Genomic DNA, 25,078 nt, shown 5'->3' with positions numbered 1-25,078 from the left:
CATAAGAGAATATCCACAAGAGGGAGAGAAGGCTCATGGAAGAGGCTTAAGGAGACTAGGGCTATAGCAACATGAGGCCTAATGGTGAAAGAGATGATGAACAAGGGAGAGGAGGGCTCCTTTTATAGAGATTTTGTCACCCATCAATCACATAAACCCATAGGTTACCATCCATGTCCTTTCTGGCTACTCTTGCCATATGTCCCATCAAAAGATGCTCAAGACTCTTAAAATATTAAGAAAGTCAAGAGTCTCCCCACATGGAGCCCATAGGAACCCTCTCTTTTCCATATGTCCACATCCTCCTTATTCCATAGAATGATTTCTCTTGACTCTACACTCCTCCACATGCCTCCCACACGCTTGGCATGTGATCTCTCTTATATTATTGAAACACATGGACATGAGCCCACCTCTTTATATGACTCACTCTTCCTATTTTCTGAAAACCCCATAATATCCCATACACCCTATACCAAGGTATTAATTCATACCTATGGTATTTACAATGATCCATTCCACTCATCCTCTCAATCCCATACAATATCTTAGAAAATAGAAATAAGCGAGAGCCGCTAGGCTATCACTTGATACTCAAACTCTTATCAAACATAGAGAACAACAATACCGATGCCAAATTAAAAACATCAATTTTTGGCGTCATAGCGGTGTTAATGATAAATGAAGTTTGGTAACTAGTATGGATAGCTAGCACTCAATTGTTGTTGCTATTGCTGGTACAGCTCCTTAGAATACATTAATCCCCTTTCCTTTAGGGTGTTCTTGGCGTTTTGGAAACCAAAAGAGTATATTAATAACATTTTCATCTTGTTTTTGTTTGAAATAGACTTCTATTAAGTGTGAAAGAAATAGCCGAGAGAAGGAACTCAAGACATAGATGCATTATGTAGAGCATGAAAACCTGTGGTAAAATACCACTCAAAAAACCTGAGCAAATGAAAGACCTGATAAGAACCAGGGCTGTGGATGGAAATGTTATGTCATGCCTGTGATGGTCTTAGCAAAGAAAAGAAAACCTCTCCACTCTCTGAGAAAAATCCTCCTCTTGGCCAAAATAGACCTAGAAGATCCCTACATCCTCGACCAAATAGCTATAAGAGTGTGTACAATATTGTTAGAACATGAAGTCAAGTTGAGTGTGTTTTAGTATGTTCTACTAGGAGTTCTAGGAGTCTGGAGCCATCCCATATACATTTGTGCACTCTAGTGTGTGTGCCTATCCTATAAAGGCTTGTACTTGTCACTTGTCAAATCATTCAATCTAATCAAGCCTACAAGCACTTTGGTCTACATCTGAGTACTTTTGGTTCATGCTCTTTCATTATGTCTTTCATACTTTCTAGTTGTTTCCTTTGCTTCCGTCCTCCATAGCTCTCTTTCCTTCGTACCCTACCTCCTCTCCCTACTCCACTATGTTCCTTCAAGTATTTGTGGCCAAGGTATGAGTTGGATGGACCTGGGTGCCATCAATAGCCTCTATTCATCTAGCTCCTCAAATGTGCCAAGCACTAATGATCAATACAATCCCCCATCTTGTGTCCATTGATGCATGTGCAAGTCTATACTAATAGACATGGTAGACATGAAGTTTGTGGGAGGGTGTCCAACAATGGAGAAGAGATGAGGGACCAGAGGAGATGCCACCAGGAGAGGAAGGATGACAGGTGAGGTAGAGGGAGAGGAAATCACTCGTATAGGGTAAGAGAGGAGAAAGAAAGAAAGAAATATATATTGACGTCCGCAGAAAGCCTCACGGGACTATGGGAAAGAGTGCAGAAAACACCAAAAGGGAAAGAAAACCCATACAAGCCACAAGGGGCTGGAGCAGCAAAGGGCATGCTAAAGCCGTTGTTGATGAGTACTATGCTGAAATAAGAGCTCGATAGCTCAAGCAAAATAAAAAACAAAACATGTTGTATCAAATCATATCATGTATTGTCTGAAAGTAGGGAACTGGGACTAGAATCAGAATGCAAAACCCAGCACTGTGGTGTCTCATCTGTGGGCAGCAAAAATGTCTCGGATCTGCGTCTGTCTGGCCTTCTCACGCTGAGGTGGCGGAGGGGGACGCCGCCTCCTCGATCTCTGGACTTCCTGAGCTATGTTCAGAGTGACCCCTCGTCTCGGGCAGCCTCCTCTGAGGAAAGAAGGTCGGATCTCAACCGAGTGTGCTCTGGTAGCTCTCCGTACGGGTCTCCTCTGCAATCCTCTCAGAGAGTGAGAGGAGAGAGGCTTCAACTATGAGCTCACCCAGTGTATTGGGGATTCTTGGTGAGTGATCTTTGTACCATCCCAAGAGATGGTCCTCTATACTTTATTGGGGATTCTTGGTGAGTGATATTTGTACCATCCTGAGAGATGGTCCTCTATACTTTTGTTGCCTTGGTAACGACATGAAAGTCCAACTCTTGTTCTGTCATGCTCTTGCATGCACATCCTTGTTCTGATTCTTGCAAACATTCATATAGATCTCTCCTTATGTTTCCATCCAACTCTTCCCTCTGTTTCGTTCTGCAATATTGCATCACTACCTACACCATAGTTTCTCCGTTAACCAATTGCACCGTGATTGTACGAAGCCATGAGTAGTGTATGAATCTCGTAACTACCTGTATAACCAATGCACTATAATTGTACGAAGCCACAAGTGGTGTCTCCTCAACACCTGTAGTTACGAGTTCCACAAGCTATTGGGGACCTCTCCTCATACACAACGCTTCATGGATAGCTGATCCTTTGTATCATTTTCAATGCATCTAATAGATGGTAGCTTTTTCAGGGGGCAAAATACAATTGATAAATAAAAGCAGTGTTTCACATGTCTAACTGATCTAGAAGATTAATCTTGAATCCCACACACCTCCCAGCTGCAGCGGCATTAAAGGTTAGTTGAAGCAAGCATTTTGCCTCACTGAGACTCTGGAAATGGTGCCATCTTGTGCTGTCTGTGAAAGCACGCTCTCGTTCTTCTGCATCTGACAATTGTGCAGCCATGTCTATAAGTGCGCTGGATGATGTGCTTAGCAAGCTTTCAAGGAAAGAAATCCTTTGTTTCCTTGCCATTTGGGATATGCAAGATCTCTGATATACATTTCTGTAACAAAATAAATAAATTCCCTGTCATGTACAGTTGAATGACCTAGAATGAAAACATAATTTTTGGAATAAAACTTAGAAGGGACTGAGGGAAAAACACCAGAATCACGAACTGTACCGAATAATTAAATGAAACAGAAACTTAACAGTCTACTTTTTAAAAATAATCCACATCACATGAACAATAGTAAATGAGTTTGCATTTAATGATAGGCATTATCAAAGGTTTGTGCAATTTTATGCAGAATAATGTCTATTCTTAATTGCATATGGTGGCATTTACATAACCTTGATACAAATTGTAGGCCTTTTCCAAAAACCAACGATAGCAATATTGCAGTCTTCAAATCTGTATATCCTTATTCTCTCCAACCCCAGCACTCCCTTTTTTTTTTGGGGCAAAGAGAAAAACTTTCTATTAATGCTTGGAAAAAAACTGTAGAAGAGTGTGGGATAGAAGAGATGCATCATGACACAAAGAATGAGAGCACAAGTGAGGCAAAATCCATGTATTAGAATGAAGGAATGACCTCCATTTTATAGAAAGAGAGAGTGGTGTAGGCACCTCTCCTAAATCAGTGGCAATCAGCCCCTACATCAGTGGGACTGGCCTAAATCAAAGGAACCTCCCATGTGGGGGCCTTTGGCTTACATCATCACTTAGGTCACACACTAGACACATCATAGCACTAGATGTGCCTCTACAACACACACTTTTTTTTTTTTTTTTTTTGGGTAAATCCATGATTATATTATCAGCAAAATTTACATGAGGGTCTCAAAAAAGCAGAGAGCCTCAACAGGAAATCAAAAGCAAAGAAAAACTATTTCCAAGCATGACTGAGGAAGATCTCCTTGATGGCAAGCATCATAGATAGATTGCCGTAGGGAGAGTCTGAAATATTCATAAGATTGCAAGAACGGATTCCCAAAATATCGCATGTTGTGATCCTGCCATATGGTCCAAAAAGCCCAATATCTGACCCAGTTCAAAAATAAAGAGTAATGGACCAGGGTTGCAGGAAGTCTGCCAAAAAGCCAAAAATGTTTCCCAAAAGGAGAGTTAGGGAAACGAAGGCGAAGCGACATGGAAATTTTGCATAGGAAGTCTTAGTGCTGGAACACATCCAAAACAAATGAGGCACCGTTTCAGAAGGGGCCATGCATCGAAGACAAGAAGCAGATGCAATCCTTCGTTGAGCCAGAGTGACCCCCACGGATAAGGTTCCCGTAAGACAACGCCATAGGAAAAGCTTTTGCTTGAGAGGCAATTTGCTTCTCCATAAATTGCGGAGATTCTTTCGCCACCAAGCAAGTGATTTTGCCATATGCCAAAGAGAATTAGCATGTAAGTGAATCCATGGTGACGGCTGGAGGAAAGAGTATGTCGTGCTAACCGTTAGGTTAGGAAGAGTAACAGGACAAGAATTTGAGCCCACCGGGTGTAACTGCCAATCATATAATCGGTCCCTGTTAGATAAAGGAGGGATGGGAAGAAAAGGCTGCAGTAATTCAGCAATTTTTCCCCAAATAAACCTGTGATGCATGGCTAGTGGATAAGAAGCCATGGCTTGAAAGAAAGAAAGAAAGAAAGAAAGTGTATTATTGTCCACTAGAGGCCAAAATGGGCCCATGGGACATCAAGAACTCTGCATACAAGATAGCACAAAATCAACGTGCCCCAAAGAAGAGGCATCGTCGAATATCATCTAAGTGCTACGCAATATAATGCTAGTGAAAGCACATAATGTCAAATCTGAGCCTAAATACAGAGTAAACTAGACCGCCCCCGGATGCAAAATGGGGGGGATGAGCACAATATGCCAATGCAAAGATACAAGTCTAGGTGTCAATGAGTCTGAGAACCAAAATAATACTGGAAATCCTGTCCATCGACTGTGCCTCCTGCTATGAGAGTACAAATCTGGGCAAAGGTGAGGTGAGCGGCTGGTGGGGCGAGATCTCCATGAGTAAGTCTCCTCCGAAATGCTGCCATCATCCTGGATCGTCTGGAGATGAAGCGGCGAGTACGTCCCCTATGTAACAAGATCCTGCGGCGTCTACAAACCATCTCATATGTACATCCACATGGTGGAGGCATGTGTCCTGTGTGGGCTCTGCCGTCCTCGTGCTCCTCCTGGTCTAGGGAAGGAAAGCATATGACCAGTAGCATCAACAACGTCATTTATACACCTGATCCCCAATTTGCTGAGATTATAGGCCCGAATCGGCTCTTGGAGGGCCAATGGAGGATCAAAAACAGCACTCCAATAAATACTTTCTTGCCGAAGGGAATTGGCATGAGATAAAACGGAAGGGACCCAATGAGCATGCGAAAGGACCTGTTGCCAATCGCTAATAAGTGAAGTAGCAAAAGGGCAACCCGGGATAGAGCCTACAAATCTTCCCAAAATGACCTCCCAAAAATCAGTGATCCATGCACCATGTGCAGTAGTACGTAAGGACGTGCACATGGTTGCAAGCATATGAGTCCATGGCTGCTTCTGACGAAAAAAGGCGAGTAGAAGAGGAATTTTCCTGGCCAAGACATGGTGCGCAATATTCAGCACATTCAATCCACCGTGCATCCTTGGGGAACAGACTTTTGTCATCCTCATAAGTCTTAGAGCTTTAGCAGAAGACTTTGTTTTCCATAACAGTTCCATAGCGTGAGACATAAAGGCAGAAATGTCTTGAGAAGTCCAGTGCATCAAAGGCAAATAATACTGAACATAAGCCATAATAATCGACTGGACAATCCGGAGCCTAACATGGAGTGGCCAAGTGGAGAGCTTCCAATAATGGAGTTTGGCATGAAGCTTATCAAAAATCCACTTTAACTGTTGTTTCCTAGTGATGTGCCAGCCAATAGGGTGACCAAGATGGCGGACCACATCACAGGGCTGCATAATGTGCCCAGGCCATAGAAGAGTATGCCAATCATATGAATGCAAAGGTATGAGGCTAGATTTATCGAAATTAACATTCATGCCAGCAGCCAAGCCATATGAAGAAAGAGTGTCCATAATAGTCTTCAACTGCTGTGGAGAATTATGTTGCCTAAAAAAAGAATCATCTGCATAGGCCTGAGCAATAAAGGAAGGGGCTCCAGGAATCTGAAGACCAGTGAGAAGACCTTGTGCGGTAAGATGATCCAAATATGAGAGAAGTGGGTGAGTGGCAATGGCATATAACAGGGCACTAAGTGGACATCCTTGTCGAACCGAACGACCCAAGGACCAAGATTGCGAGAGATGATTTCCAAGGATGCATTGGGCTGTAGAGCCAGCATATAAACAGTAGATGACATTAGCCATTTTTGGCCCGAAGCCCATCTTAGCCATTGTTTGTGAGATAAAATCCTAGTTGACCGTGTCAAAAGCTTTGGCAAAGTCCACTTGCATAATAAAAACATCCTGTTCAAAATATTTTGCATATTCAATAGCCATGAGAGCATTGCCAATATTATCATGAATCTGCCTCCGAGGGATGAAACCATATTGCAAAGGATGCAAGCCCTCATAAAGCACTTGATGAAGACGGTGCACTAGCATTTTAGCAAAGAGTTTGTAAACAACATGCATCAATGTGATGGGCCTCCAATCCATAAGATGCTCACACAATTTCCTCTTGGGAATGAGTTTAACTATGCCATGCTTCCATGAGGAGGGGAGTACTCCTGTGTGCCAAGAGTTATTAATCATTTGTAGGATGACACCTTTAAGATCCTCCCAAAAGTGTAAGAAAAACTCCACTGTGAGACCATCATACCCCGGAGCCTTACCAGGGCTAAGATGAGACAAGGCATCATCAAGCTCCTTATCAGTGAAAGGCATATCCAGTTTGAGAGCTTCCTGTGGGTTGATAATGGGATGCACTTGATGCAAAAGAGTCTCCCGAGCTTGTAATTCTTGCAAAGAAGTAGTATTAGGGGGTGCAAACAGCTTCTGAAAGTAAGAAAAGCATTCATGTTGAAGCTCTGAGAAAGACCGAGTCCATTCCCCATCCCGTTTGCGGACTCTGAGGCAAGATGTCTTTCTCCTGAAAGCATGTAACCCTTGAAAAAAGGATTTAGAAGAGCATCCTTTATCCAAAAATTGAGTCATCCTTGCCCGAACCTGCCACTTGGCCAATTTACGTCGGTCATTAGCTTGCAAAAGAGCTTTTGACTGAGCGAGAGTGTCCATTTGTTGGGAAGAAAGGGGCTGCATCTGAAAAAGTGCAGTCAAAGATTGAACCACTGCTTTAGCATGCCGAACTTTAGCTCTCCAATCAAGCATAAAATGACTCCCATATTCACGTATGGCATGCTGAAGCCTGTCCACAAGGCGTTGCCATGCAAAATTACTGTCATAATGGACATGTGCTGCAAGAGGAATTATGGCATGTCGGATCAACTGTTGAAAATGCGCATGCTGCAGATAGCCTTTATTGATATGTTTCATCCGAATGGAATGCAAGGGCATGTCATCCCAGGGCTGACCAAACTGAATGTGCAGCCATAAAGGAGCATGGTCAGAGAGACCAAGGGAATGATCAATCTCAATATGAAGGCAGAAATCTGTATATTGCTGAGCCTGCAGTAAATACCATCTATCTAGGCGAGCCCAGTAGTTAGTAAAGGCATTATGATGATAGGTGTAGCCCCCTATTCCAGTGTGCATGGCTGTCCATAAATCTTGCGCATGTGTCGTGGTGAGTAATTCTTCCCATGATTGCTTTTCATAAGGGATCATATGAGATCTTTGAGTAATATTGTCAGAAGACATGGGAGAGTTATTAAAGTCTCCACCAAGAAGAGCACAAGATCGCCATGGGTAAGAAGCAATAGCATGCCACATGGAGGCTCTGGAAGCAGAAGTTTGTGAAGCATAAACCGAGGCAAATTCCCAAATATCACCATTGACATCACATTGAATCACCATCCATCTGCCATCACAGTCATTAAAGGCAAGCTGGGGCTGCAGCTCATGTCTGACCAATATGCATACTACAACACACACACCCCCTAGATGCACACATGCACCATAGAGCAAGCCCTTGACCATAGTTATCCCAACATACCCCCCCTCAAGGGTTTGCCTCTTGCAATGTCAAGGATACATCTAGACTCATAGTTTCTCCAGCCATCTCATGGTGGTCACACATGGCTATCTCATGGTGGTCAAGGATAAATCTATGTCTAGGATCTCATGCTAGCAAAGGTGCCCAAGGGTCAAGGTTCACAAAAATGGGATAGACCAAAACACACATATCACATGGCCTATATCATATGGTGATTAGAGGTGATTTACAAAAGACAAAACACACAGCTTTTTTTTTTTAGTACTACTCCAAGCAGAGAACCTCAAAATTTGACCAAGTAATGATAAACAAAAATTCAAAGACAAGTTGCTCAAAAGGCAAAGTCCTTGTCTTCTACCACAAAGTTGGATGCTTCATTTGCTGATGGAGTTCTCTCTTCAACTAGATTTGTCATAGTCCTCTTCTTCTCATTGCAAAACTTTTCAAAGTGATTATTCTTTCCACAATATGAGCAAGGGTTGATTTTATAACAATCCTTCTCAAGGTGATTGTTTTTTCCACAGTGTTTACAAGCCTTATACTTGCTCTTTGAAAACTTCACTGCAAGTGTCTCTGTATGCATTTTATCCATTCTTGAAGTGATCTTTCTTTCCTCTTCTTGTAAGACACTAATGATGCCTTCTAATGAGGGTTGAAGAAGATTCTTCAAAGTAGTAACCACATTGTCAAAATCCTGAGGCATGCTCTTTAAAAGCATTGCCATAGCATTGTCCTCAGTGACAGGGAATTAATTGAAGCGAGTTGTGTCATAATACTTCTCATAGTGTTGACATGGGCAGCAACATTATCTCCCTCCATTTTAAGTTCAAAGAACTTAATTTTCAGATTTAATTTGGAAGTATGAGAGCTAGCACCAAACAATATATCTAACTTGTGTCATGCTTCAAAAGGGGATTCAAAATCTGAAATGTGGTGTACATAGTCATCACCCAAACCTAATGCAGCGATGGCATAGACTTTCTCAATTCTCTTTGCATCTGCACATGTAGAAGTAGAGTCAATGGCTTTTCCTTTACCTTTTGTTGTAGTTGATTCACCTTCCTGAGAGGTTTGAGTTCCTTCCTTGACTAAGTCCCATAGATTTTATTTCATAAGCATAAACTTTATCTTCATCTGCCAAGTATGGAAGCCTTGGCCATTGAACTTATCAATTTTGTAAGTAGCCATGAGAGGGTCTTACCTTTGTCAGGCAGTGTCTACTCTCTTACAAAATGACTAATCTTGTTGAACAAAGAAATCTCCCTCACCATACAAATGTAGATTGCTAGAGATAAATTCAAAGAATCCTAATTGTTTAGCATATTCATACCCTATTGGCTTCTCCCAAAGTTTCTTGGCTCGGGTCTTCTTCACTTTGAATTTTATCCTTCTTGTAGTCTTCTTCAAGTGATTAGCATTAAAACCTTCAGAGCTTGGCATTTTGACAAAAGATCAGTCCCAACTGAATTTCAAATTGAAAATGCATTCTCTGATTTGTACTTTGGCATTACTTCAATCCTCAAGCATTGCTCTAGCATTTACTCTAGCATCAAATGTCCAAAACTGCCAAAAATGCATTGCAGTAGACTAGCTCAACTTAGAGGACAATTCACACAACTGAAGAAGGGTTTGAGAGGGCTTTCTGTGTAAAACTAAAGCTTGAATACCCAAGTAAGTTCACCACAGAGCATTGCTGAAATAGTGCGCCTTTTTGTCTATGAGAGTTGCGCCTTCTTTGATTGTCTTTTCTCTGATTTCTTCTTGCTCCAGCAAGCATTGGCCTTGAAAATTCACCAGCAGCAAGCTCTAGGCATGGACCTACTTGTGCTAGAAGGGCTCAGGCAATAGTTGAGCAGAAGGGCAGAATTGCGCGATTTGACGTTTCAGCTTGCTTGGATCAACGCGGATGATTTCCTTCATATCTGGGGAAATGCTTTGAGGCAGAGGAGCGCCCCATAGTGTAGAAGCTTCAGCTAGGAGGGCTTGGCAAAAGATGCAAGGGATGAGGAGAACAAAGCTAAGCCATTTCTGAAGAGGAAGGAGGAAGAAAGCTCAAAAAGTGGTCATGGAGAAGATGATGAGGTGGCACTACCAAAATGAGTTCTACAAAGCCTACCAGCTCTGATACCAAATGTAGAAGAGTGTGGGATAGAAGAGATGCACAAAGAGTGAGAGCATAAGTGAGGCAAAATCCATGTATTAAAATGAAGAAATGACCTCCATTTTACATTGTGAGTTGACGCCGAGTCAAACAACACAATGACATCATGATTGGCCACTTACCCTTTCATCTTAATTAACTCCGTATCATTAAAGGCTGTATACCCCGTTGCTGCGGGCTTAGATAGGATGTTATCAGATGCACTCGTTACTAGCTTAGTAACAGACACACATAATAAACAAGGTACTGCCCTCTGAGAAGATCCCGCTAGCTAAATCTGCATCTGTTCCGCTTTGGGACTTCCCTCCATTTCCACGTCGCATTCTGAGACTACCATCTCAGCTATCCAACGATCCTTATTTCGTGAACAATCCTTCCACTAATGAGGCTGAAGGCAACCAAAACACAAGCCTTCTCTCCTCGCTTTTTCTCTTTGCTCTGGGTTTAAGGAAGACTTTGACCAAGCCCGGGCTGCCATTGGTGTTACTTTCCTCTTCACTCCAATGGTGGTACTTGACTTAAGAGTTTCAGCTAGTTTCGCCTGCTTGGCTTAACCACTCAACTGAGAACTACTCCCTTTACTAATCCACTTCTTCTTAAACCCAGATTTCTTCTGGTACCCATACTGGGTTCCAACCTGCGCAAACCCACTTAGTCTGCTGCCCTTGGCATCTTCATAGTTCAGGGCTATGGCTATTGCATCATCCAACGTGTTCGCATACTTAGCCCAAACTTCCATTTTAATCCGATCATTCAATCCAAATATAAAATCTTTCACTCGGATTAATTGAGATAGGGATTCATCAACCTTCATTACGCTCTCTCGAAACTTATCAGTGTATTCTGCCACTGACAAATTTCTCTGACGAAGGTTTCTATACTGATCCCAAGCTCGGGATGCTTTGTCAGGAGGTAAGAAGTATTTCCTAAATACCCTTTTAAACCCCTCCCAGGTAGTGGATGCAATACCATCTTTTTATTGTTTAATCCACCACCGATCCGCTGCCTCACTAAACATGTAGGTGGCCTCGCAGATCTTCTTGATATCATTTCTGATTTCACAAATGGCGAACGCCTCGTCCCATTTGTGTAACCAGGTCTCAATGACATCAGAACTACGGTCATCCATCCGACCAGAATACTTTTCCGGCCTATAATTGGCAATATTAGGTACTTTAGCCTTTCTAGGCTCGACCGTATGGATACTAGATTCCAGTTCCATTGGAACCTTTCCTTTCTCATCTCCAGAAGGTCTGGCAGACATACTGTGTATCACTCTTCTAAGTTCAGATTGCCCTGCGTTTCCCTGTAACTGTTGCGCTAATAACTGTTGCAAGGCATCCTCAAGTAATGCAATCCTGCCAGATAAGGTGTGAGCTAAGGGGCGCGACACCTGCTGGGTCGGTCGGACTCCTGACTCACCAGGGTCCCTCCTAGAAGCTCCTTCTTCTGCTTCCATTCAGGTCAATGGGTGTTTTGCTTTTTTTTTTTTTTTTTAAACACCGCTAAAACACTATACTTACAAACTGACAAAATTCAGTGTACTGGCACTCTGACGCAATTCCCTATACTAGGGAATACCTGCAATCCCAGATTCACACTAACTAGGCATTTGACACAAGCATATATCACAATATACCCCAAACCACTTTCCCTATAATAGGGGAATTCCTGCATCAAACTGACTTTATCACAAAGGCGTATGCACAAGTATAATATGACCCTGCTTTGAACCACAAGCCTATATACGGGCTGGCTATCCCTTCATGCAAGCTGAATACTCCACACAAGCTAATGTTCAGGGGGAAAAAAAACAAAATGATGAAAACAGGAGCAAATGATGTCAAAAGCCCCTGGTCTATTCGCTCCTGCCACCCGATGCTATCAGTCATGGAGCACCTGAGTCATCCAAAATCGAAGCAGGGTTCCCATAAGCAAGACGGACGCTCCTTCGTCGATGAAGTTTCGTAGATGAAACAAATTCAAAACTCCCACTACTGTCACGAACCCCGTGCGTCGCCCATCGCCACGTATAGTCTCAATTTCGTAGGTCTTTTAATTTCCACGCTATTTGCGTAGGCCAGCGCCGATCAGGCCGCTCCGTTAAGCCCACGAATGGTCACGCATCCCATGCCTGCACTCAAGTCTGATGTCCGATACCAAACATTACGTTCATCAAAGTCTTCCTTCACCAGGGATACACAGCAGTCCATCAACGGCTCAGCCTCACGAACAGGACCACCTAACAGACCCGTCATTCGCCTTCATTCGCCGTACTCAATTCGGTCAGGTCCAGCATGCGCAAAAAATTCAAATCGTTGTCTGCATTACAAAAACCCGATCGCTGACTGAAATTCTTCTTTCTGCCAGCTCGCTCTCCTCCTACGCAATCCCCTCGTTCAACCTGTAGGCTCTGATACCAAATGTTACGTACATTCCCTATTCTAGTACTGCAGATCACGGGAGTAGCACCAACTTAATTCCACCCAGCCAATTCCTATTGAAGCGTGAGAGCTCACAGAGAAATCCATATCAAAATCACGTAAAAGTACATTCTCCTTCTCTCTCCAACTCCAACAAGCCCCATCTCCCTAAATGGATCTAGATGCCACATGTCATCATCATAGGGCCTTCCTAATGCATCTTTTCACCCCTCTCTTGGGATACTTTAATTCCAATTGCCCCTAGGCACATTTCTTGCATAAGGCCCTTAGCCTTAGATCCACCTAGTCTGGTGCTATCAGCCCTCACCTAGGACCTGACATTAATTCCCTCTCGATCATTTACACGAAGCGCAAACAGATATATTACAAACATAGATCCTTTAAGGAAAATGTCGACTGATTCTTCCGAGGTCATGCTACCTCGGCTAGAGCGTAACATAATCCATGCAACTAAAGCTTGTCCATCTCTTTTACCATCATATTTTGAAAAAGAAAAAGTTTTGTTATTAATCTTACCAAACTTCTTCTTATCACGAAGCTTGAGTGCTTTCGGACTCATGTCAAGTAGTATCATGATGTCATTGTAGTGAAGTCTTCACATGTCGCTTCTTCTTCCTTTGATGTCTCGTCTTGCTTCTTCCACGCTCACTATCACTGGTGTCTGATGATTTGCTGCTTTCACTTTTTTCATCTCTATCCTTCATACGCTTCTTTGTGACTTCAGTCATCTCTTTTAACACTCAATTTGCGTGTTCTTCATTGGCTTTATGCGTGCCGCACATGTTGCGCATGTACTCAAGTTCCTGCTCAAGGTCCTGTGCATGATGTTTCCATGCATCCAGGGAATCTGATGCATGCATAGGTTCATCGTCCTCAATCGATATAGGTGGCTTCCAAGTTGTCATCACTTGGCGTAGAGCATCTTCAATTTCTCGACGTTGTTGCTTCTCATGCTGATAGCATTCTCGCCATTCTTTCTCAGTAAGTGTCATCGGTGTTAAACTTCTTCTTGACCGATGGTGATCGTTTTTCACATCCTCATCATGATGTAGATCTTCAGGATAACCTATCTCTGATGGAATACGCCTTCCAGACTTAGGTGCACGGTGCAAAGAAGAAATCATTATAAAATGAAATACACATAAACGCAAAACTTATCTCAATTCAATTTCCAAGCTTTGAAAGCGGCTATTTGTCGAATAGTATCTCTGTGGGCTCTCGAACTCACACAATTCCAATAAGTGAATCCACGTTGCAAGGTACAAAGCAAAGCTCGTGTCCGATAGCACTTGTAGACTGCCTCCTGCTCTTGTGAACACTTGCTTTTCAGATTCTCCTCTTCCAAAATCTGTTGGGTTGCTCCTTTGTTTGCACTTTTGCCTTGAAGGATATCTTTATGACTAGGAACTTCAAAGAATAGAGCAACAAAGTGACTTGATCTAGTGGATAGTCACCAATTGTTAAGCGGACTTGAGCTAGAACAGTATCGGGATGGGAGACCTCCTGGAAAGTTTTAAGAGCAGTCTCCCAAGGCTTCCTCACGCGCACCCAACGGCGCCAACGATGCCAAGTATGCCAAGGACTATGCCTTGGTCGCCGCCTTTCTCGTACACTTGGAGGAGCTAGGATGCGGGTGTGCGTTCGCAAGCTTCAACCTGTCTGCGTATGGCCAACTTCTTTTGCTGTGATTTTTCTTGCTTCGTCGCACGTTTTCTAGCCTCCGATCTTTTCTACGTTGTTCGCCTCTGCTGCTTCGAACTTCAATGCGCTCTTGTACGCGGTGTCCGCAATCTGATGCGTGCTGCAGTTTCTTGTTCGAGGACGTGGGATGCGTGTGCTTCCCGTGCTATGGATAACGAAACCTTGGCTCTAATACCACTGCGTTGGAAAACACTCGTGAAACCTCCAAATCCTTGAAAAACATAGCAACACTCTTCGAAAATACGCACAAACTCTCAAAACTCACAAACGGAAGAGACAGAACAAGCATGCTAGGTACAATCTCCCCCCATAGGAGTGGTGCTCTCCTTCCACCTCCTATGTATTTATGTATATTCCTGCAAAAAGCTTCCAAGCAAAAATCATACAAAAGCCTCTGTGCTTTCCTCCATGCACCCTTTTACAAAAAGCCCCTCCACCTTCTAGAATAGTTGGCCTTTTCTAAAACTAAAGCTTTTTCTAACTTTAGTTTATTCACTTAGCCAAGCCACTAATATTCCAAAATTCAAATATGTACACAAGCTTTTGTAATATCAAAAATTAGGCATAAGCCTTATTCATCCCCGCATCACTGGAGTTGCACCTACGCACCCAAAATATGGCGGATCATGCTTGCCAAATGCCATCACCCGATCAATTACTCTTTCCCTGGATTCACACAATCAATAGTAATGAAATATTTCAAGCATAAGATAACCTTGAAATTAATCACCACAATCAATCAACCTTTCAGTATTATAGCAACGCGAAATCAATAAGTCACAGATGAATGGTGCACACATGCGACACATACCATCTCATGGTGCACCTAATGCTACACATGAATAAAATCATATGGATGGTGCACACATGCTACACATACCATCATTGCGTAAGTGGTGCATACAATACTACACACTCATACAGCCGCAGCCGTATATCCAGCCATATAGGAGCACACATGCATCACTATGGAACAGTGAGCACACATGCATCAGCTACGCGACAAAAATGCTGGATCTTACTAAACTAAATACTGAAGGATTAAATTAATGGGATAATTCCAATTCTCGTAACAGCCAAAGTGTGGAACAGGGGACCAAAAGAGTGGTGCAATTAAAAATTGCTAATTTTAGCACAGGACTCCAAAAAGAACACAGAGCTGTTTTTGGGAGTAAAAGGCCAAAATCAGTTCCAAAGGAGGTGAGCTGTCAGAGCCTATCAGGTGCTGCTAGAGCCAAATCGTCATCTTCCAGGAGCTTCTAGGAAAAATTGCCATCAGCCAGGGCCACTTCCAGTGCATCCAGGGCTTGCCAGAGGAAACCGCCCTTGATCCAAGAGCTGTTGCAGATTGCTATTTCAGCCAGGGTGTCTCTACCACATTGTGATTTCATCTACAAGTCTTTCGGGCTGTGCCAAGTGACTGCATCCAGTTCTAGGGTTGTTTCAAGCGTTTCCTAGCTGTCCAGGCTGCTCTAGAAGATTACAATTTGCTTCCAGGCTGTCCAGGCTCTACAGGGAAACTTGCAATTTGATTTCTAGAGCTTTCGGGGTGTTACTACTGATTTTGGTAACTTTCCAGGCGTGGGTGTTCTCTTCTAAGCTCCTTTTGGGGCTGTGCCAAAGCAGAATCATCTTTTCTCTGCAGGATCTAGGGTTTTCCAACCCCGGTGACCTATCTTCTGTGGATACTGCGGGTAGAAGAAGGCCTATTTGTGCCTGCTTTTGCCGTTCCCTAATTGGTTGTTGGCTAGTTATTTCATTTGAGTTTCTTTCCTGGCGAAGAAAGGTTGATTCATACTGTTGGGCAATGGCTAGGGAGGCTATAGATTAACCTATTTGGGAGTGCTTTGTTGATTGATTGCACCAGAGTTTTTATGAAGGCTTTGTCTTGCAGTTGTTCAGCCGTGTCTGGCTGGTTGGGCACTTAATTGTGCAATTGTAGGTGTGGCACAGATAGTGGATGCTTTTGGGGTCTAGTGGATGCACGCTTTGGTTGGCTGAGGATAAAGGATTGTCTATTAATTGGATGCCATTTCACCAATTGGAGTTGAGCAGAAAATTACAAGGTGGGCTGGACGACGAGTCTGCGGGCGTTGGTTTGCCGAGAGACCTTTGTAATCAGCCGCTTGGCTTCAAATGAATGTAATCAGCGGCGCCAACGTTTGGGGCCAATCGGTATCCTTGTTTCTGAGTAGGAGCGCTCTAGCTCCCCTGTGATTTAATCTATGGTGCATATTTATTTGTCAAATTACTGTGTATGCTGTAATTAAGTGGATCCTACCACCCTTTACGTTATTGAGGCTGGTTTTACAAACCATTCTAAATATAGTAGTTGCATTTGCCCTCTGGAAACAAAAAATATCTTGAAAATGTAAAGATCAATTGGGCCAGAATGATCTGCTAAGGAATGTATTTTAAGACGAGCAGTAACATTGATTTACACGAACTGTTTGTCAACTAAGTTAATACTTTTATAGCTCAACTACCAGAAAGAACCATAGGAAAAGAAAAAAGATAAGAGGTAATAGTCCTTACGCATAAATCATTCCATTCATAGCTTCTTCACAAGTGCTTTGATCTCTTTGAATTGGATCCTCTGCATTTTTCAACTCCTCTAGTTCTTTTGCTATGGAGGCCCTCCTAAAATGCCATTTTATGTAAGAGAAATTCTTTTGACCAGGCAGAGTGTACAATGGATTTCTAAAACAAAGCTATCATTGTCATGAATCATTTTTCCATTATTTCTTTTGCTAAAAGAAGAAAAGGGAAAAAGGGGGCGGGGGTGGAGGGAGGGGGGGGGGACTAAAACCACTGAGGCAATAATGTAGAGAAGAGAGCTATCATAAGTTATTTGATTCCATGAAATCCTTGAAGAATGCAGAGATAGGTTTTTTCACGCATTACACTCACACATCACTTTGCTTCTCATATGCTGTCCGGACTTGATGAATTCTAACTGCAACCTCCAACTCATGATTAAGCCAATGTTGCAGTTCCCTTTCATTCATCTGTGCACCAGTATCTCAAAGATGTATTAGGTCTCTCACATCTTCCCAAGTTTGGAACTATAAAAATCCAAGACATCTGAATGGGCCCAAAAACATGAAGTTCACCAAAAATGACCTGTGAAGAACTGCAATTGGTAGATGCTGTCCCTGAAAAACGGAATCCAAGCATCATTTAGCCTTCAAAGTTAACAAAGGAAAGAATTGCTGAAATCAAACAAACAAAAAATGACGTATTAAGAATGGAAAATTGCAAATCAAATGTGTAGAAACGGTTACTTCAAAGTTATCATCAAGGATTCCCTTAGTCTAGAGAGGGTTCACCATGAGGTTGGTAGATGATTTACATAGTTCACAAGCAGCCTTGCCTATTGATTTGATTATGGATTCTCACAAAACATTCTAGACAACCTTGTGAAACCTTGGGTTGATGGTTTGAGGATATAACGGCTCAGTTTGAAAGTAGAGCACACACCTTGTGGCAGTTAAGGCAATTACGTGAAACTATAAAGTACCATATGAAAAGCCAATGACCTTGGGGTTGTCCTCCCCATGGATAGTATCATCCATGAGCTTCAAGTCTAGAAGCTCATGCTTTTGGTTCATGGAGAGATGCAAGCCTACGAGACCATAATCATACGCTCTCAAGTAATGTTCTATGCCTTATCTACAAAGAGGAAACGGGAAGGCTTCTCTTGTGTCCCCCAATGAGCACTTCTTGAGGTTCCTCCAAAAAGTACAAGACATTGCAGGGCCATCTCTCCACATAGCCCATTCGGTGCCTCAAGCCCTCTGGAAGCTCCAATTTCACTCAAAATAGGACCTCTTGAAGTCCAAGAGAAGGATGAAAAGAGGCTATAGCAGTTGTTGTGCCCAATCCATAGCCTCAAACCTCATGAAGTCCAAGAGAAGGCTGAAAAGAGGCTACGGTAGTTGTTTTTCCCAATCCATATCCTCAAAAGAAACTTAGATATTGCCCCTCTTTGACAAAACCTATTTCCATGTTGTGAATCAGGTGCAAAACAAACACGTAGAGGCAAAGACTTCAAACCTTCGCTAAGATCATGTAGGCTATGTCAACAAAAGTCTAATGAAAGTTTGCTATGTCCCCCCCCCTTCCTTGGTTCGGATCTGTATCCTTCCTCAAGAAAGAGATGGTTGGATAGTCCACACATCATATATACATATGGACCTAGAGTACTTATGTACCAACCACCCTTGTTAAGTGTAGCTGATTGGAGGGGCCATCGCACACCTTCAGTCCTAGGAGGTCCCCATTTGCCATTGCCCCACTTTCACATCAGTTGGATCGTGGTGAGTTAGAACACTAAAGGAAAGCTCAGTGGAGGCCAAGAAAATGGGCTTGGGAGTAGATGCCCTCAGGATTGCAATCTTTAATGCACATGCTTGCCCTTGTAGACAATAGAGAGGGGCCTTTCAATCATAGCTTACAAGTTTCTTGCCAAAGTTTGGCACTTGGGTAGTTGGAGGAGATTCCACTGGCTCCTATAACGTACAAGAGGACAATTACTACCACATTCCATAACTAGGAGATTCATCATGCCATTCCTCGCTCCAAGCAGTGCCCCTTGAGTTTTCCGGAGGACGGTGTTTGGAAGACTGTTGCTAGTATCTTACCCCAAAGGGAGGTTGCAGAAATTTGATTTTCCACATCACCTTTTTGGAATCTTTAATAAGATTTTCGCCAAATCTATCAATTTGCATTTTCAGCTAAAAACCTTGCAGATGATCGTGGAGTCCAATTCGTAAGTCATCTCAAAGGAAGTGCAAGAAGAATTCAACAGATTGATGTAGCCTTTGGATTGGGTTCTTGTAGATGGTGGCCCTCACTTTCGGTCTACTTGGCTTGGGGCCTTCACGGGATCAGAGATCCCACTTTACATCATAGACCTAGGAGGATCAGGGGGGGATTCCTTGGTCTTTGATGTTCTTTCTAGAGGCTGGTAGTCCAAGTCTACAGACGATATACTTATGCATATTGCATTTCAGTCTTCAAGATTGTAGGTCATGTGGAGTAGTGTTTTTTTCACTTTGTGATAGTATCCTAACCCAATTAACATTCCCTTGAGGTCATGGAGGATTTGGCTCTATGGAAGTGTCCCCATAAAGTATTTACAGTGAACCCTCAGGGAGTAGGAATGGATTGATGCACGGCACCGAGAGAGAAGCCTATCCCTCTTTTGCTACATAGTCAATAATGCTAGTGTAGGAACAAACTGGAGACAGGTTCTAAGCACAAGTGAGCAAGAGTGTACTTGGTATATATAGTACCCAAGTACTACTGGTCAATCATAGGGTTGACTTTATGCCTACAACACCATATCTTTGTAATCTCTTACAAATCCCACCTCAAAGATATGGCTGAAAGTACCTTGGAAACATCTCAAGTGTACCCTGCAGTACCTAAAGTACCATGGTTGCACAAATTCATCCAGATGGATATGCAACCTATGGGAGTACATGAAAACAATGTCATTGTGAATCACTTCACAACCCCCCTTGACATTGTGAGAATGTCTCTGATCCCCAAGCCATTTTGACGTCGTAAGAAAAGATCTGTTAACAGAGCTTTGCTGAAAATATCCGCCACATTGCCCTCAGATGGACAATAGACGAGATCAATGAAGCCATCAGAACTACAATCTCGTACAAAATGATAATGATTTTCAATGTGTTTCATGCGAGCATGAAAGACATGATTGTTAGCTATGGCAATGCAACTCTGGCTGTCACAGAAGATAGAGTTTGCTTTGCCATCCTGTGCATGATGCAAGTCATGCAAAAGCTTCCTTAACCACATTAACTCCGTAGTGGCTGAATTTGCAGCTTTGTACTTTGCTTCACTAGAGAAAAGAGAGACTCGCTCTTGCTTCTTACTGAGCCATGAGATACAGACTGAACCCAGTGAGAAGTAATAGCCAGTAATGGACCGTCTGTCGTCAATGTCCCCTGACCAATCTCAGTGAGTGAAACCACTCAGCTTTAGATCACAATATGAAGCATAATGCAAGCCAAGAGAGAGTGCCATGGACATATATGAGAACCCTCTTTGCTGCATTCCAATGTGTGATCGTGGGACAATGCATAAACTGGCTCAAAAGCCTTGTGGCGTAGCCAATATCGGGCCGTGTGGAGCATAGATATATCAAACTGCCAACCAATTGCCTGTACAAAGTGCCATTAAACTTTTCAGCAGCATCATGCTTACTCAGCTTGAGTCCCTTTTCCAATGGAGTGGCCACAAGCTTACAGTTCTCCATGTTAAATTTCTGCAACCCCTTTGAATACTTTGTCTGTGACATAGAAATCCCATCATGGGTCTGCCAAAATTCAATGCCAAGACAATAGTGCAATAGGCCCAAATCTGTCATGTCAAAGTTCTGACATCAAGCAGACTGCACTGCTGTAATTTGCTTTGCAAATCACTGACAGTCAATATGATGTCATCCACATATAGTACCAACATGACCAATTCTGATTTTTGCTGCAGAACATACAAATTTGGCTCTGTATGAGTGTTTACGAAGCCCTGGGACAGCAAAAACCGATGTATCTTCTGATACCACGCACGAGGTGCTTGCTTCAGCCCATATAGACTGAGCTTGCATACCTTGTGCTCTTGTCCCTTCACCTCAAAACCTTGGGGCTGATGTACATTGACCTCCTCTTTAAGATCTCCATTGAGGAAAGCGGTCTTGACATCCATCTAGTACACTCACCAACCATAAAACTCAGCAAGTGAGATGACAGAACGAATGGTGGTCATCTTGGCCACTGGAGCAAATGTCTCCTCATAATCTATCCCCTCCTCTTGTGCATACCCCTTGGCAACCAAACGGGCTTTGTATTTCTCAACTATGCCATCTGAATGGTATTTCACCTTATAAATCCATTTCATGCCAACCACATTTTTCCCAATGGGCGCATCAACCAAGTCCCATGTGGCATTCTTCTCAATGGATTTAATCTCAGCTTCCATAGCTTTCTGGCATCCCAGATTATGCTGAGCATCCTTGAAGCTCTGAGGCTCATTTTCAGAGAGGTCATCAAAGCAAAATTGACCTTTTTCTGATTTTTCTCAGTGCTGGACCTAGTTTTCCCCAAAGTAGCCTGATCCTTAGCATCTTGAATGGTCAACCTTGCCCAACGTGGAATAGATTTCTCTGCTGTACCACTCAGAGCTGCATCAACATCTTTAGTGGCCTCACGACGTTTATAATGGCTCCAAACATGAGGCTGTCTATTCTCATTAATTGGCTGCAAATCTAAAACATTGGAGGGAGAGCCATCCTCAACATGTGGCAAGCCATTTGCACTATGAGAAGTAGAAGGGACAACATCAAGAGACTCCGTCTCATCATCCTCAAACTGGATGATGTCCAAAGAGGTGTCATCGTATGGTGGCAAGTCTGCACTAGCAGGCTGCGTGCACTCATTCTCAGCAAAGAGAACATCTCTGCTGATTATTACCTTCCTGGTAGCGGGATTATCCTAAATCCCCTGCTTTTAGTGTTACACCCCACGAAAACGCATTTGACACTCTCGTCATCAAGCTTTGTCCGATGTGCATCTGGAACCAAAGCATATGCCACTGAGCCAAAATTTCTGAAATGACTAACCTTTGGCTTAAAGCCATACAAAGCCTCAAATGGAGTCACATTAACCAAAGCTTTGGTAGGGCAACTGTTCTGAATATAAGTGGCTGTCACAACTGCTTCTCCCCAAAAATCCTTTGAGACTCTCTTGAATTTCAGCATGCATCTCGTCATTTCCATGAGAGTACGATTCTTCCTCTCACGGAGTGGATTCTGCTGTGGTGTGTAAGGGCATGTCAAGTGATGTTTAATCCCATGCTGCTTCAAAAATCCCTGGAAAAGAGTTTGCATCAGAGAGTTTGCATCAGAGGAGAATCAAAACAGAAATTTTTTTAAGCCAAATTCAGATACAGAGAGCTGCTGCTCCTCCCCGTTCCCCTGCTGCTCCCCCTCCCTCAGCCCGTCTCTCTCTCCCCTCAGCCTGTCCCTCGCCCCTCCCTGCTGCTCCCCCCCCTCCCCCCCTGCTGCTCCGCCCCCTCCCCCTGCCTGTCCCTCGTTCCCTCCCCCTGCCCTTCCGCCCCCTCTCCCTGCTTCCGCCCCCTCCCCCCTGCTGCTCTGCCCCCTCTCCCTGCCTCCGCCCCCTCCCCCCTGCTGTTCCACCCCTTCCCCCTGTCCCGCCCCCTCCCTTGCTTGCCCCTCGCCTCCCCCCTGCTGTCCCGCCCCCTCCCTGCCTGCTCTCCCGCCCCCTCTCTTCCTCTCACTCCTGCCCTTCCCTTCTCTCCTTCCCCTCTCCTTCTTCTCCTCTCCTTTCCCTCTTAGCCCTCCCCTCCAACGCCCCCTCCCTCCCTCTCAGCTTGCCCCTCTCCCCTCTCAGCCCCAGCACCTCTCCTCCTTCCCTCCCCTTCCCCTTGCTTCCTCCTTGCCTCCTTTCCCCTCCCTTGCCCCCCGCAGCTTTTTTGGAACGGAAGGAGCTTTTATTCTATTCGAGTCGGCCTCCTCACCTTGATTGGCGATGGATACCCCGTCAGCCAATCCTACTCCGTCTCCACCGGCCGCGAAAACTATCACTTTCTCTAAAGACGAGTTGCAGCAGCTCAAGAAGGATGTAGAGATTGAATGCTCTACCACATTGCTAGCACGCATCTTCAGGTCTCACCCTTCCAGATCCCAAGCCAGAGACTGGATGCTTGCGGCTCTCCCCCCAGACCTCACTCCTCGATTGTTAGATGTTCGCCTTCTGGGACGAGGTTTTTTCCAGGTTGTTTTTGACACTCCAGAGGCTGCGAGCACTGTGGCCGAGTTTTTACACCTGGGACACAGGAAGATTTTCTTTGAAGCCTTTCACCTTGGTTTCGACCAAGTAGAGGCAGATAAGAAAATCTTCTCGCTCTTCTTCAGGTTCCCCGGGCTTCCCCAGGTTTACCATCGACTTCTTTCTGTTATTGGGGAGCATTTTGGCGCAGTTGCTGAGATCCCACCCCTCCCTGGGTTGCCATTGACTGCAACAGAGGCAACCAAGGCTGATGGGGTTCCTAGAGTTAGGGTCCTTTGCAAGGATCCTAACCTCAAGATGGACCACGTCATGATCCAGCGCCCGGATGGTTCCTTTTTTCGCCAGAGAGTGGAGATTTCAGGCAGGAAGGACCAGTGCAGGATTTGCAGGACCTCGGGACACTTTGCCAGGGATTGCCCCAGGAAGAAGAAAAGGCCTAAGAAGCCCTCTGGTACAGCTACCGCCTCAGGGCATCAACAGGGGGGACAGGGGGGGATTAGACCCGGCACTTGCCCCTCGACCTCGACAGAGGGGTGGTACAGGTCCAGCTCCTGCTCCTCGTTCTTCACGTGGCGGTCCTGCTCAGTCAGGTGGTGGTACAGGTCCAATACCTATTCCTTGGCCTCGACAGGGGGGTGGTACAGGTCCTTCACCTGCTCCTCGACCCCCACCTCCCTCAGGCACACGCGACGCTTTACAGTGGGTTCCAGTACGTGTGCAGGTCCCTCCTTCAGTTCACGAGGGTACCTTAGTAGACTCTGCTTCACCTCGAGCTGTCCTTCCTGTCTCACCTTGCACAGTCCGAGACGCTGATCCTTCGACCTCCTCCCCAGTTGCAGCTTCTTCCTTAGATCCAGCAGTGCCAGATGTTCCTCTTGAGGACGGAGAGATCTCCGCGGCTGGGCAGACACAGGGTAGAGAGCATTCCTCACTCCCTCCCTTGGATAGGGGGAAGGGGATAGCTTACACTGTTGATCCTCTTCCCTCACAAGGGATCCTTCGTACTCCGGTGTCTGGATTGCTCCACAGGAACTCGTTTTCAGCCTTGGCAGAGAGTTCAGATTTCCCAGAGGAGGAGTTTGTGCCCGCTACTTTTGGGGAGCCAGTGGTTGGGTTTCCTTTTGACAGGGCTTCTTCTTCAGGTGCCAGGATTCTTTCCCCTATTGACTTTCCACCACTGGGTTCCTTCCCTCCCTCCTCGAGCAGGAGGTCTTCCCCTGTTGAGGAGTTTGTTTCCGCCACTAGGTCGGGTAAGGTGTTCCACTCTACATCCTCCCGTCGATGAGGATTATCAGTTGGAACATACAGGGCCTAGGTGGCGTCCCACATCGCCGCCGTAGACAGCTGATCCGGGATCAGCTTCATCCAGGTGTTACTAGGGGTCCCATTGATATATTATTTATTCAAGAGCACAAGCTGGATTATAGAGATTGTGCCAAGTCAGGCAAGTTGCTTTCAGGCCATACTTTTTGGTCACCTGCATTGGGCACTAGGGGAGGCACTTCTATTTCAGTTTCGCAGTCGGTTCTCCCCTTAGTTGTTGGGCACGGAGTCATTATCCCCTCTAGAGCTCAGTGGATTATTCTTTTGATTGGAGGGCGTAAGGTTGGCTTCCTCAACCTATATGCCTCCAACATTAGAGGGGAACGTGTCCTTATGTGGAAGACTTTGCTCTCCTGGGCCCCCATTGTGGATTCTTGGGTGATTGGAGGTGACTTTAACATGGTCGAGTTACCTTCAGACAAAAAAGGGGGTAG

The 25,078-nt window shown here is 44.4% G+C and overlaps 1 protein-coding gene across 1 annotated transcript in view; it reads right to left on the bottom strand.

The window, feature by feature from the left end:
* Positions 1 to 25,078, bottom strand: part of LOC147882242 (kinesin-like protein KIN-4C) — a 200,638-nt gene that overhangs the window by 13,506 nt on the left and 162,054 nt on the right. Inside the window, exons 20-24 of the mRNA XM_087401535.1 lie at positions 17,611 to 17,642; positions 17,398 to 17,495; positions 17,023 to 17,127; positions 6,889 to 8,046; positions 2,882 to 3,115 (exon numbers count right to left, since the gene is read on the bottom strand). Coding sequence (XP_087257661.1) covers positions 2,882 to 3,115; positions 6,889 to 8,046; positions 17,023 to 17,127; positions 17,398 to 17,495; positions 17,611 to 17,642 — 1,627 coding nt within the window. The remainder of the gene's footprint in view (positions 1 to 2,881; positions 3,116 to 6,888; positions 8,047 to 17,022; positions 17,128 to 17,397; positions 17,496 to 17,610; positions 17,643 to 25,078) is intronic.

The sequence above is a fragment of the Dipteris shenzhenensis genome, chromosome 30 (assembly GCF_047967505.1).
Source record: "Dipteris shenzhenensis isolate YYH24624 ecotype China chromosome 30, Dip_SZ_1.0, whole genome shotgun sequence".
NCBI classification, from domain to species: Eukaryota; Viridiplantae; Streptophyta; class Polypodiopsida; order Gleicheniales; family Dipteridaceae; genus Dipteris; species Dipteris shenzhenensis.
This window is presented reverse-complemented; position numbering and strand designations above follow the sequence as displayed.